Source organism: Mirounga leonina, unplaced genomic scaffold (assembly GCF_011800145.1).
Source record: "Mirounga leonina isolate KUSES-001 unplaced genomic scaffold, KU_Mleo_1.0 Mir_151, whole genome shotgun sequence".
Classification (NCBI taxonomy): Eukaryota; Metazoa; Chordata; class Mammalia; order Carnivora; family Phocidae; genus Mirounga; species Mirounga leonina.
Genome location: NW_023270377.1, coordinates 84173321 through 84187890, shown reverse-complemented (window position 1 = coordinate 84187890; position 14570 = coordinate 84173321). Strand labels below are relative to the sequence as shown.

Sequence of the window (14570 nt, the reverse complement as noted above, 5' to 3'; positions counted from 1 at the left end):
GACAGCCTCGATCGAGGGTTCTCAACTGCCTGAGGGTGGGAGTTGGGGTTGGGAATGCAGATAGATATCAGGATGATAAAGACTAAAATACGTTTTGAAAAAGCAGAATTATTATACTAGTTGTTTTCACAATAAGAAAGTGTCACTACATGAGATTTTTTCCAGAAAGTGTCACTATGTGAAATTCCCTTGGGGGTGGGACATGCACTTCATTTTAAAAGTTGACATACCCTAGTCTCCAAGGTCCCTTCTAGTTCTAACCTCTTTTGGGTGACTTTATTTTATGGATAAGTAAGCCAAGGCTAAGAGAGGTGGCATGGCTGATCAGTGTTAGAGCTGTAAGCAGACCCTGAGCCTTTTAAATTCCAGGATAGAATTCATTCCATTGTACCATAGATCTCTGATGGTTTCCATTTTACAAATGTAACAATTTAGGCCAGGAGAGATATAGCTGGAAAAGTTCACTAGTTGGATCCAGATATTCACTCCCTATTCTGTTGCAATCTGTCAAGAGACTCCTGGGCTGACAAGACATTGCAGGAAACATGAATGTGTAAAAACAGGCAGGCCTTCTACCATAGTCAAGGGACTGTTTTTATTGGGGCACATATTATTTTGACCACACTACACTCCAAATCATGACCATATACAACTACAGGAATTCAAAAGGACAAAATACCAAAGCAAGATGCACAAGCCATATTCTAAGACCTCCTATCTATCAACCTTCTGTCATATATACATGTACAGGCTTTTAAAATTAGGGTCTGTTTCTAGTTTCCTATTGGTTCATTAATGTTCTGACTTTTCCCTTTCGTTATTTAATTAATTTATCTATTTCCTTAAAGTCTTCCCCGAGTGCACATTTCTCATAAACTTTGAGGACTCCTGTTTAGGAAAATGAAAAAGCATTTTTCTTCAGTCATGTTTTCATAGTTACAACTTTTGAGAACAATTTCTTGAGAGATGTTTGGGAGCAAGGCATAGGATGGACTCCCATGGGATACATTCTTCGATGTGAAATCACCCAGTCAAACAAAGGGTATAATAACTTATATAGGAAAAATATTTTACGTTGCCATCACTATACATGCAGATGTTTCTCCATAAACTGGCTAGTCTTCATTAGGATATGCCTTTACTTTTATTCTTGGGTCCATGTAACTGCTCTATCATATTCCCTGTATTTACACTTATGTTGTGACTGGTAAAATTAGGTTTTTTCCCCCAAATTTGGTTTAGTGTTGATTTCTTTGGATATCATTATCTCTATTGTTATTAGCTGTGTGACTCTGGGTAAGTTATTTAACTTAATGCCTTCGTGTCTTTGCTCATACATAGGGGACAGTAATTGTACCTACTGAGACAACTGTTGCACTATCAAATGGAATATCCGAGTACGAGCCCCAGACTTGCACTGGGCACAAAGTAAGAGTTCAGTAAGTTACTGTGCTTACAACATGTTGATGCTTCTGTAAACCTTTATCTATAATGTATATTTAAAATCTATACTTGATTTCTTTCGTGAAATTTTTTTTGGTGCACTGTAGCTATTTATTTTACTTATTTTCTTGCTTTCACTAATAATATATTTTAGAGCTGGAATAAGTATATTAGTTTTTGTTAAGTTTGTTGGATATTAAATTTATATACAAATGGAGTTTATTTCTGAATTCTCTATTTTGTCCATTGTTCTACTTTTGAATCTGTAAAGTACTCTTTTAAAAGTTATCACTCCATACATGTTCTGAATGTGGTAGGACATGTTTCCCTTCGTTATTCCTTTGCTAGAGAATCCTTTGATATTCTGTGCATTTATTTATTAATTTTATATGAATTTTAGAAGTATGCTGTGAAGATATAAAGTAATATTTTGGCATCTTTATTGGCATCTTGTTAAATTCTTAAGTTATCTTAAGAGATATTGTCGTTTTTATTACAGCATTTATTATTTCCTGTCAGGAGCATATATGTCTACATTTATAGAATCTGCCTTACTTTCCCATTATTTTTTGTTGTTTTCTTCGGCAGAGGACTAAGAGAAAGAAAACTTCTGTTTTAAATCATGTTCTTGGGAAACTGATTCCCCCAATCATATTCTTGGGAAAGTAACTATATGCTTATTTATAAGAAACATGTGAGGGTGGCTCTGTCCATTGAGAATCTACCCCAGTCCATGCTCCTTAAATGGGGCCAACATCAATCATTTTCCTCAGCTATAAATTTGGGATGCTAATTCTTGTTTGAATGTCTACTACATTGCCATAATGGTTATCAAGTAATATATTAAAAATAATTTGAAAATGTTCCAGTATAAACCAGGGCATGGTATAATGAAAGAATTATAAAAACATTTTTGCTTCCCAGACAATAAGATTCCAGAGGGCAGGAACCACATCTTCTACTCTTGGCATCCACAATATGATGCCTGACCACGATAGGAACTCAGTAAATACTTCTATGTTAGGGGAAGAGGTAGGTAGTAATAACATTACAAAAAATAAAAGGAGAAGGAAAGGCTTGAGGAACGGTATGGTCTAGAGAGAATGCTTTTATTCAGTTTTACTGGCACATTTCTTTCTTTTCATATGTAATAATCTTTTAATTCAACATTGATCCATATATTTATAAGTTTTCCTTCTGCTGCGCTCCCCCTGTAGCGAAATTTTATACCTTTATATTAATGTGATATAAGCGATTTGTGTTCCTAGAAACTTTCTATTACATCCCTCCCCCAACCCCTTAGTGTAGCTGCTTTTCTGAAAATGAGACGTAGCTGGGAGTGAAAAGAGAGATGGGAGGGGAGGGAAATGTTATATAATCATCCAACACTGACTCCAGAACTAAGGAGCAGGAATATGCCAAGATCACAGTAATAGCCATTGTCATGCCAGACACTAACCAGAAGTTTTCCACATACTGTTCTTAACCTCAAATTAAAGGTGAACCAGAAGGGTTTCTATCTGCCAAAACTGTAGCTCAGGTTTTTACTTTTCTTGAAACCTTCATGGTTCCCCAATACCTAAAACTAAAACTCCTTCTTTCACCACGTCTGCAGTTGGGAAAGAAGAGCCCTGCTATAAGGCTTTGGCTGTTCACAAAAAAAATAAAAAAAATAAAAAATAAAATAAAATAAAATTGTTTAGAATTATCATTTGTGGGAATTTATTAAGTATACAAACACATTCCACTGACTTGATATCTTAAGTATTTGTCTTTTTTTTTTTTTTTTAAACCATCAAGGGCTAACAATGTGACCCTGTCATGAGAACTGGTCAAAACTAAAATATTTGCATTGAGGAGCTTCTGGGTTTTTTGGTCCATTTGTAGCATGGAGTCTGACAGGCGCTTGGTGTATCAGAATGATCTTTCAATTTTCTGAATTAAAAGTAATTAAAATAATGTTGGAACTAAACTTTTAAGGTTCAGCATCATTAATGTCATCTTTGGATCCAAAATGCATTAAAGACTCACTCCATATACAAACTCTGAAAGGAAGTCCACGAATCATATAACAAAATCTGCCCAGTAGTTAAGAAAACACTTTCCCCCAAATTAATTGTGCTGAAATCCTCATTCTAACTCACTGAAGTGGGTGGGGCAGGTGGTTTTATTGTTGTATCTCTCTTTCCCATCTCCCCCTTTGTATTGTACGATGGACTGACTAAGGTTAACGGAGAAAGCTACAGGAACCAGTCCAAACACGATCTTCTGACTTCAATTCCTATAAATCAGAGTTTCTCAATGTTGGCATTATTGACATTTTGGGTTGGATAATTCTTTATTGTGGGGGGCTGTCCTGTGCATTGTAGGATGGTTAGCAGCATCCCTGACCTCTACCCACTACCTGTGAGTAGCACCCTGCCCTCAGCAGTTGTAACAACTAAGAGCTCTCTGGACATTGTCATACGTCCCTTGGGGGTGGAGGGCAAAACTACCCATGACTGTCACTATAACCTTTCCAGAATGCCAGGTCACCTGTAAGTAATAATTCACTCCATTCCCACAGGGGCTAATTTGACTTCATATTACTCTGCCTTATGATACATGGTTGCTAGATGTGTCTTCAGACACCAGCTAGCTTGCTCCAGCAAGAAGCCTGTGAGGAGTACTCTAATATTTGTTAAGAGTTCTTTACTCAATGGGGATAGATTCACTCAGATTAAGGTAGGCATCTTGGATGGGCTTGGTTTTCTCTCTGATCAGCCACAGATCATGATGCATATTAAGGAGCTGTGGTGGTCAATAGTGCTAGTCACCAAATATTTCTGTTCTTCCCCCATTCTGGGCCTAACTCAGGATTGCATTTCCTGCCCACCCCCCCTTATAGTTGCGCAGTGCCTTGCAACAAGTTCTGGCCAATGCATTGAGTGGAACCCTATGTCACTTTTAGGATAGAGCACTGAATTGTTAATGGGAGGATCTTCTAGTTTTCTCTTCCATCTGGCATGGTAACTGGCAATGTTTGAGATGGTGGATGCTTGGGTCTCTCTGCAAGCCTGGTCCCTGAATGACCATAATGAGTAGAACACTACTGCCTACCTGTAATAAATATATAGCATAAGTATGAAATCTTATGTTTCAAGCCATTGAGATTTTAAGATTGTCTGTTGGTTTAGCAGAAATCAGCTTATTTTGACTGATAATAAGAGCTGAAAGATGAGAAAAAAACTGAAAATAGATTTATATTAAATCAAGGTCTCCTATATAAAATAGAAAATATAATATAAAACCACTTAGAACTTCCTTAAGTCTTAGGGTTCTCTATTTTCAGTCACTAACTCTCTAGTACTTGAAAAGAGTCTCCATGTAGATTTCTACACATGTACTGATATGGTATGTAAATTGTATTGTTCTCTATGCCAAACTCATTCTTTCATTCCTTCAGATAATATTTATTGAACACTAAATATATGACAACTATTATTTGGGGTATCTTTAAAACAAGGATGATTTTGTGGGCTTCCATGTAGAATATACAATGATATTGGAGGTAGACTGACAAAGTTTGAAATGTGGTTTCATAATTGGTTGGATGGGTGATTTCAGACAAGTGACTTACCCTCCCCATGCCTTACTTTTCTCAGCAGTAAAATGGTAATCACAACAGTGAAGAGTAAGTGAGGCAATGCACAAAGTGCTTAGAACACTACCTGGCACATGCTAGGTGCTCAAGAAAGGACAGTTCTGATGTTTCTAAGGAATGTTCTAGTAAGTGATAAATCAAGCTCTGATATGGGATGACAAGTTGCAGACATCCCAGAACATGTCTGCTTTATTCACCATTTCATCCTAATTGTCTAGCATAGCGCTTGGCACAAAGAAGATATTTAAAAAACACTCATTGCATATGTATAGAAGCATGTAGGAGTGAGGAGACGGACTCCCTGGTTGGACTTCTAACCTTGCCACTATCTCCTTCCTGTCTCGCCCACGGTGCCCAGTTCTGAGAACCTGGAATAGTCCTTGTCCTAGATCTGTCTACTCTTTTGTAAAATGAAAGGATGACACAAAAGAGCTAGAAACAATGTATCTACAAACTAGAATCATAATCTACCACACTTCCCAGAAAAAGGATTACAAAAATCTTATGACAATATAATTTGAAGATAATAAACATACGTGAAAATAATCAATAGTATGGAGACTCTACAAAGTTGTTCTATTACAGTTTTAACATTTTCAAAAGAAATTTAATGGAGATTGTTTCATCAAAAGGGCAGTAAAACTCACTGGCATTAACATCATCACACAGATGTGCTAGATTTCCCTAAGAGATCTGTGGAGAGGGAAGGAGAAGGAAGTTGGAGACAAAGAAATTAATGCACAAACTTGCAACTAAAAGAGAATAACTTCTGGAAATCTAATGCATAACACAGTGATTACAGCCAACAATATTATATTATATACTTCAAAATTGCTAAGAGACTAGATTTTAAATGTGCTCATCACAAAGAAGAAATGATAATTATGTGACACGAGAGAGGTGTTAGCTAAAGCTACAGTGGTAATCATATTACAATACTAAATGTGTCAAATTAACATGTTGGACACCTTAAACTTACACAATGTTATATATAAGTCATATCTTGATTAAAAAAGAAAAAAAAAAGACTAATGAGTGGTCCTGCAGTCATATATTAAGCCTTTCTTGGTTTTCCAATATATCAAGGCTTGTATGTGAAAGAGAAAAGTTTAACTTACAGGCAGTGCAATCAAAATGACTTAAGCCTTCAGTCTCAGTCTTTCTACCTATCAAGTGGGATAATAATACCTACTCCATTGGGCTTATCATGAACATTACAGTAAATAATGTGACAAAGAACCATGTAAGAAGTAAATTGTCAATAAACAGTAGCAATTAATAGCATAATAATAATTACTGCAGTTATTTATAAGAAAACTACTTCTTTACAAGTGTTAATAGCATTGAGAGTAAGTACTCTGGCTGATATTACAGAGTATATAAATTGGCTTATGGTATGGGTTTTAGATATGCTAATGCAGTATCCAGAAGAGACAACAGGCGAAGAAATGTATGCTTGCTAGGTAACCCTTTTGTGAAGTTGGATGGTGAGTTGGGGAAAAAAAATAATGTTTAAACTTAGAGAAACGGTTTGGAAAACAAGAACACAGAAAGCCATTAGCATAGCAGTAAAAAGTACTACCTAGCTATGTGACCTTACTTAATTTCTCTTTGTCTCAGTTTTCACCACCTGAGAAAAATGGAGACAGTAATACTGAACAAGACTGTTACGAGAAATTAGAATTAATATTTGTACATTGCTTAGAACAATGCCTGGAATACAGTGAGTACTATGTAAGTGTTTGTTAAACCAAAAACAATGATAAGAATGGCTGAAAATACATAAAATGGCCTGTTAGGAAAACTTTAGAGTCAAGATTGGCAAGGTGGCCTTCTAGGAACACAACCTGGAAAGCTACCAGGCTCATTTGTTCATATGACAACTTGGAATCCTCTTATGTACAAGGTGAATTGCTGTAGCCATAAAGAAAGCTGACTCACATTTGGAATGACAGAGATGGATGAGAGGCTAAGGCACAAAGAGCCCCAGTTGAGACTGGAAATATCATAGATAACATGATACCCCTTCCTGTGGGCTTCCACAGCATTCCCTAATTACTTCACAGCATCTTGGGTACCTGTCAATTGTATGTAAGTATCTGCCCAAGGCAGAGCTCCCTGAAGGTGGAGGCTGAGTCTTGTTCACTGTGGAATTCCCCTCCTACAGTGCTCAGTAAGTATACGCTGCAGTCAAGCCAAAGTTGAGTAATAAGATTAGACCTATAATGACTGAGCACTTAGTACCTGGGCCCCTGAGGCTCCACACCCTACTTTTAACCCTCCATACTGCTCTAAATAGCTCAGTGTTAATGAGTGGGAAGGGAGACTGTTATCTCAAGAACATGGCCCTGTGTAAAATCCTAGTCTTTTCTGTAGTGGTGGCTGAAAACTACCCAATAGTAAAACTGGCTGAGAAGCCTTCTGCTTAGGGACTTCCTCCAGTCACACTTCTCAGTTCATCCACAAATACCTCAATGCTGCCACAAACAGAACTCACCAGCTTTGCAAATGAGTAGAATTTTTCTTCCTTCTTTCTACAGCTATCCATCTTGCAAATTCCTTTCTGTGCTTTCCTTGAGAATATCTCTGTCATACATCCCTCTCACTAATCTCTCAGCCACCACTTCAAGAATCACACTTGGATTACCACTGTAGTGTCTTACTGTGAATCAGCCTACATACCACTGAAAGATACAGCTTCCTAAAATACAAGTTTCATCACATTTCTTTCCTGTTCACGATCTAGGTTCCTTATTTCTTACTTTTACCTAATCTACTTTGGTTATCAAGAACCTCCATACTTTGGTTCTAGCCTACCACACTTCCTACCAAAGCTTCCAAACTCATTCTGTGAGATTAGCATTACTCTGATACCAAAAGCAGAGAAGGACACCACACACACACACACACACACACACACACACACACACAAATTATAGGCCAGTATTACTGATGAACATAGATGCAAAAATCCTCAACAAAATATTAGCAAACTGAATTAACAAGACATTCAAAGAATCATACACCATGATCAAGTGGTATTTACTCCAGAGAGGCAAGGTAAGTTCAACATCTGAATACCACTCAATGTAATACACCACATTAACAGAATGAAAAATAAAAATCATATGATCACCTTCATAAATGTAGAAAAAGCATCTGACAAGATTTATTACTCATTTATGAAAACTCTTAACAAAGTGGGTATAGAGGAAATGTACCTCAACATAACAAGCCATATATGACAAACCATATATGACAAACCCACATCTAACATTATACTCAACAGTGAAAATCTAAAAAGTGGAAAGCTTTTCCTTTAAGATCAGCATCAAGGGTGCCTGGCTGGCTCAGTCAATAGAACATGTGACTCTTGATCTCAGGGTTGTGAGTTTGAGACCCACATTGGGTGTGAAAATTGCTTAAAAATAAGATTTTTTTTTTTTAAGAAATTGTCTAAGATCAGAATCAAGACAAGGATGCCCACTCTAGCCATTTTTATTCAACATAGTACTTCAAGTCCTAGCCATAGCAATTAGGCAAGAAAAAGAAATAAAAGCCATACAAATTGGACAGGAAGAAGTAAAATTGTCCCTATTTGCAAATGACATGATACTATATGTAGAAAACTCTAAAGACTCCACCAGAAACTGTTAGAACTAATAAATGAATTAAGTAAATATGCAGGGTACAAAATTGATGTATACAAATCTGTTTCATTTTTATACACTAATAACAAACTATTGGAAATAAAATTCAAGAGAACAATTCCATTTATAATCACACCAAAAAGAATGAAATACCTAGGAATAAATTTAACCAAGAGGGTGAAAGACCTATAAACTGAAAACTATAAAACATTCATGAAGAAACTGAAGGAGACACAAATAAATGTAAAGATATTGTATGCTCATGGATTGGAAGAATTAACATTGGTAAAATGTCCATACTACCCAAAGCAATCTACAGACTCAATTCAATTCCTATCAAAATTCCAATGACATTTTTCACAGAACTAGAGCAGGTAATTCTAAAATGTGTATGGAAACACAAAAGAACACGATACCCAAAATAATCTTGAGAAAGAAGAACACAGCTTAGAGGTACCATACTCCCTGATTTCAAACTATATTACAAAGCTATAGAAATCAAGAGTGTAGTATCAGCATTAAAACAGACACATAGATCAATATAACAGAATACAAAGTCCAGAAATAAACCCACACACATATTGTCAATTAATTTACAACAAAGGAGGCAAGAATGTACAATGGAGAAAGAATAGACTCTTCAACAAATGGTGTTGGGAAAACTGGCCAGCTACCTGCACAAGAATAAAACCGGAGCACTATCTTATAACACCATACATAATAATTAACTCAATATGCATTAAAGACTCAAATGGGAGACTTGAAGTTATAAAACTCCTAGATGAAAACATGGGCAGTAAGCTCCTTCATGTCAGCCTTACCAATTTTTTTTTTGGCTCTGACTCAAGAGGCAAGGGAAACAAAAGCAAAAATAAGCAAGTGTGACTACATCAAACTAAAAAGCTTCTTCTGAACAGCTAAGGAGACCATCAACAAAATGGAAAGGCAACCAGAGAATGTGAGAAGATATCTGTAAGTCATATATCCAATAAGGGGTTAATACTGAAGATATATAAAGAACATGTACAGCTTAATGCCAAAAAACAAACCAACCAACCAACCCATACAATCTAATTAAAAAATGGCAGGGGATCTGAATGGATATTTTTCCAAAGAAGACATACAGATGACTAATAGGCACATGAAAAAGATGCTCAACATCACCAAGCACCAGGGTAATGCAAATCAAAAGCACAATGAAATATCACCTTACACCTGTCAAGATGGCTATTATGAGAAAGACAAGAAATAACAAATGTTGGTGAGGATGTGCAGCAAAGGAAATACTCATGTACTATTGGTGGGAAAGTAAGTTCGTGCAGCTACTATGGAAAACAGTATGGAAGTTCCTCAAAAATTTAAAAATAGGACCAATATATTATCCAGCAATTCCATTTCTGGGTATTTATCCAAAGAAAACAAAAATGCTAATTTAAAAAGATATATGTGCCCCTATGTTCACTGTAGCATTATGTACAATAACCAAGATATGAAAATAACCTAAATGTCCAATGACAGATGATAAAGAAGATAAAGAAGACTTGGCATACACACACACACACACACACACAGACACACACACAGGAATACTACTCAGCCATAAAAAATGAAATATTGACATTTGCAACAACATGGTAGACTTTGAAGGCATTACGCTAAGCGAAATAAGTCAGACAGAGAAAGACACAAATTGTATGATTCCACTTAACATGTGGAATCTAACAAAACAAAACAAACAAAACATAACACCCCAGACTCATAGATACAGAGAACAGTTTGGTGGTTGCCAGAGGGGAGGAGGGTTGGGGGTGATATGGATGAAGGGGATTAAGAGGTACAAACCTGCATTTACAAAATAAGTAAGTCATGGGGATGTAATGTACAACATGGGGATACACTCAATGATATGGTATGAACTTTGGAAGGTGACAGATGGTCACTAGATTTATAGTAGTAACTGATTCTGCAATGTATACAAATGTCAAATCACTATTGTACTAATATAATATTTTAACTGCTATAACCCAAACATGCCCACTGAGGATGAGGGCAAAGGAAATGGCTCTGACGAGGCTCCGTGTGGCATTAAGAATGAGAAGACCTGCTGCCATCAGCTTCAGATTTTTGTGTTTCCACAACTCAATAAAAAAGGCATGGGCCAATGACAACTAGATGTAGACTGTGGGCTACTCCACATTACAAGTCTGATGCCAAAATGCTTTACACAGTCCACCTAACAGATGGCAATGTATTTCAGCCATTACCAATGCGAGTAGGATTCAAACCAGTGACCCCAGGGGTGAGAGGTTGTATATCCAATTACAAATTCCCACTTTCCTTAAGTGTTAAGATGCCTAAAGCAATATATTTTATTTACATCAAGTTACATTGTATAAACTATATTTGATAAAAGAGATGACTTCACGTTCTCAACTTAAATCAAAGAATGCTTACTTAAGTATTTTTTTTTAATTGAATCACACTTTAATGCCATCGTATAATCTTTTGGTTAACAGGGCTCATCTTGATTATTCTAACAAAGGGAAACATGGAAATTAATACTTAAGTTGTAGAGCTTATGTCATCTATAAAATTACACATTAGAAAATTCAAAAGAGATACCTGGGACATCTGTGAAGGTTTCTCCAAGGACAGACACATGGAAATTGAGTCTTAAATCCTTAAGGTGCATTAATACTTTAAAAAAACTCTCTGGATCTTTATCATGCTCCCTGGAAATAAACACACAAAATATTACTTGTGAAACCTTAGGGTATGTTAGAAACGATGTTTTCCCTTTTCGCAGTATCAATTTCTTTTGTGGTCTGTTGCTAGTTAAGGGAGCCTCAGGCATCCAAGCGGAGATTTCCCCCTATAACCTTAAATTGTAGCATCAGCATTGAGTGATTTCATGAATGTAACTTCTCTCTCATGGATCAAAACCCAGTTCTATTGAAATCTTAAGGCTCTGAAGCCTTTTATTAAAGGAGAAATCTATCTTGTTTTTCACATTTTTTTGGTTAGACTATAGAAAGTCTAGTGTATTTTCCTTTCTCCTAAAATGGTTAATTTTCCACTTAACACAGGTTTTTAACAAAAGAAAAGACCAGTCTTCAAAGGACGATTCTCTACTGATCACGAGAATGTACCAAAGATGTTTTTCATTTTCATGGGTCTGAATACCTTCCTCTCACATTTACTGAGCCCCTTTGTGCCCATAAGGAACGCACAATTTAGGGAGCAAGATTACAGACTCTCTCACTAATCTCTCATTTTAAATAATTGAATGGAGAATTATAAATACATCAAAAGGGGGTAGGCTTGAGTCTAAGTCCGCTGAGTATTAACTCAGGAGTGGAGGTTAGTCAACTCATAAAAGAATAGTAATAAAGATAATTCTTTCATTTAGTAGAGGCTTTGAAAAACATGGATTATTTTTGTTTGTTTAGCTTGTCAGTCTTCTTTATGACAGAATGAAAGGTTAAAGGACACTAAAATAAAAAAAAATTCATCAGTTCAAGAAATCACATTAAAATGAAGTGAGTTATTTTTTACATTGTAAGGTGTGAATATTTCAGTATTTTTTGCATTTAATTGCACTGTTTTAAATTATCTTATTTCAGACAGATGTGGACCAGATGTCTTCAAAATATTTGTTTTTTATTTATAATTCAGAATTTTAACTTATTTTTATATTACAGAGAAATAGTTATATATCAGCAATTGAATTTCTCATTTACCAACTAATTATGTAAAATAAATCTGTAAATTGATCAAACTGCTATAAGAAATATGAAAATTACATCATTCAGGAAATCTCATGAAAAATGACATCTGCAGCCCTAAATGTGTTAATTCACAATTCAGTCAATATTTTCAGTATCAAGAATTAAAACAAATGCATCTTCTGATTAACATTTTAAAACAGCATTTATAATCTTATGGAATTATAAGATCTTATAGAATCTGTAACAACTTATTTTAAGCTCTGTATCTCTTGATTTGATTTACTTCAAATAATAAAGAACGCAATGGTGAAATTTTGATCGCTTTTTAAAATGATGCATATTATATGCATGTACCATTGGGAAGTTTTTGGATAGTTCTCATATATACTGTATATGCTGTGGGCAAGAAGAAAGACTCAAAACAGTTTGAAAGTAAAGAATACACCTTATGCTATCTTCAACTATATCAATCAAATAGCTGCCACCTAATCTGTAATATGTTCTTTTAGTCTGATTCTCTGGGAAGTACTTAGTGGAAACAATATAACATAATATATCTTAAAGAGAGAATAAAACTACAGGGAAATCTAGCCACTCTATTCTCTAAATTTTTCATATTGAGTTCCAAAAATTTTGGCTATAGATCCTCAAGAGAATATTTATTCTAAATATTTCCTGCTGTTTTGTTTGTTTGTTTTGTATTAAGCTTAAAATAGATGCAGTTTGGGGTTGGGAGGAGGCTTAAGCGGGTAGAAGCTGTAGTTCTGAAAAGATTCCAATGAGCGTTTTCAAGGCAGCAGGCTTTATGAACCTGCACTTTCAGTGTTTCCATTCAAGATAAATGCATTACAATCCTACTGTATCCTTTGGATTTTTAAAATTTTTTTATTATGTTATGTTAACCACCATACATTACATCATTAGTTTTTGATGTAGTGTTCCATGATTCATTGTTTGTGTATAACACCCAGTGCTCCATGCAGAACGTGCCCTCTTTAATACCCATCACCAGGCTAACCCATCCCCCCCCCCCAGAATCCTCAGTTTGTTTCTCAGAGTCCATAGTCTCTCATGGTTTGTCTCCCCCTTCGATTTCCCCCCCTTCATTTTTCCCTTCCTGCTATCTTCTTTTTTTTTTTTTTTAACATATAATGTATTATTTGTTTCATGTTTTTATTCAATTTACTTAAATGAAAAATGAAGCAGTTCACCCATTTCTATAGATATTTTTATAGGTGGACAAAAGCTTTCATATTCAACAGTCACTTTGCATAAGAACACAAAAGAGATTTGTATGAATCCCTCTCTTATTTAAACTATAATATATGGACGAATATAAAGTGAGATTTTTCTTCCCCAAAATTATCCCTCAGGAAAAGAGGCATTTTATACTAAAGGCCTTCTAACGTCTCTCATAATACTGGGCACTCTCTCAATTACTTTATTTTGAACAAAGCACTGTTTAGGGAAGTTGCATTAACCTGAAACAATGCGTAGTGGTTAACAGTTTTGGATGGTGGCAGCAGTCATTCACTCTGGGACTGGTAAAAACAGAAGCAAAGGAATTTAATATCGTCTTAGTAATTATTTTGAGAGACATGACCTAACAGTTCAAAGTGTTGGACGTTGTTGAAAGCAAGTATTTTAAAGATCACTAAAAAAAGTAATAGAATAGGTGGTTATTGGAGATTGTGAGTAGTAAGTGGGTTTTTCTAGCTAAGGAAAAGATTTCCAGTGATGACAGTTTCCCAAGTCTTGCACCCCAAGCAGCTTAGATGGGGTTCCAGATGACAGGTGTTGGAAACACGCCAGCTTCCTGAAAAGATGGCACCCTCCATACTGATGTCAAGAATGCACGGAAGGGGAGTTGGGCTACAACTGCTTCATGAAATGTAAGGGTGGGAAAAGAGCAATACTTCTAAAATGATTTTACGTGATATGCGCTTTAAAGTACTACTTATGTCTAAATTAGTAGATCATATAAGTAGATACTTTATTTCATTTATGTCCCTCAAAGTTACATAGTGAATTTTGCTAAATTTTTTCTCAGTTTTCTCTTTAGAAAAATGAGAAATTTCCTAACATTCAGATGCTCATTAGATGCTG

General features: G+C 35.6%; 1 protein-coding gene across 15 annotated transcripts in view; it reads right to left on the bottom strand.

Moving 5' to 3' along the window:
• GTDC1 (glycosyltransferase like domain containing 1) overlaps window positions 1-14570 on the bottom strand; it is a 391241-nt gene that overhangs the window by 16251 nt on the left and 360420 nt on the right. For 14 of the 15 annotated variants that reach the window (XM_035008109.1, XM_035008102.1, XM_035008100.1 and 11 more), the window contains one exon: window positions 11359-11468. The exons of the other annotated variant lie outside the window; for it this stretch is intronic. In XM_035008109.1, coding sequence (XP_034864000.1) covers window positions 11359-11468 — 110 coding nt within the window. The remainder of the gene's footprint in view (window positions 1-11358; window positions 11469-14570) is intronic. 15 annotated transcript variants of the gene reach the window in all.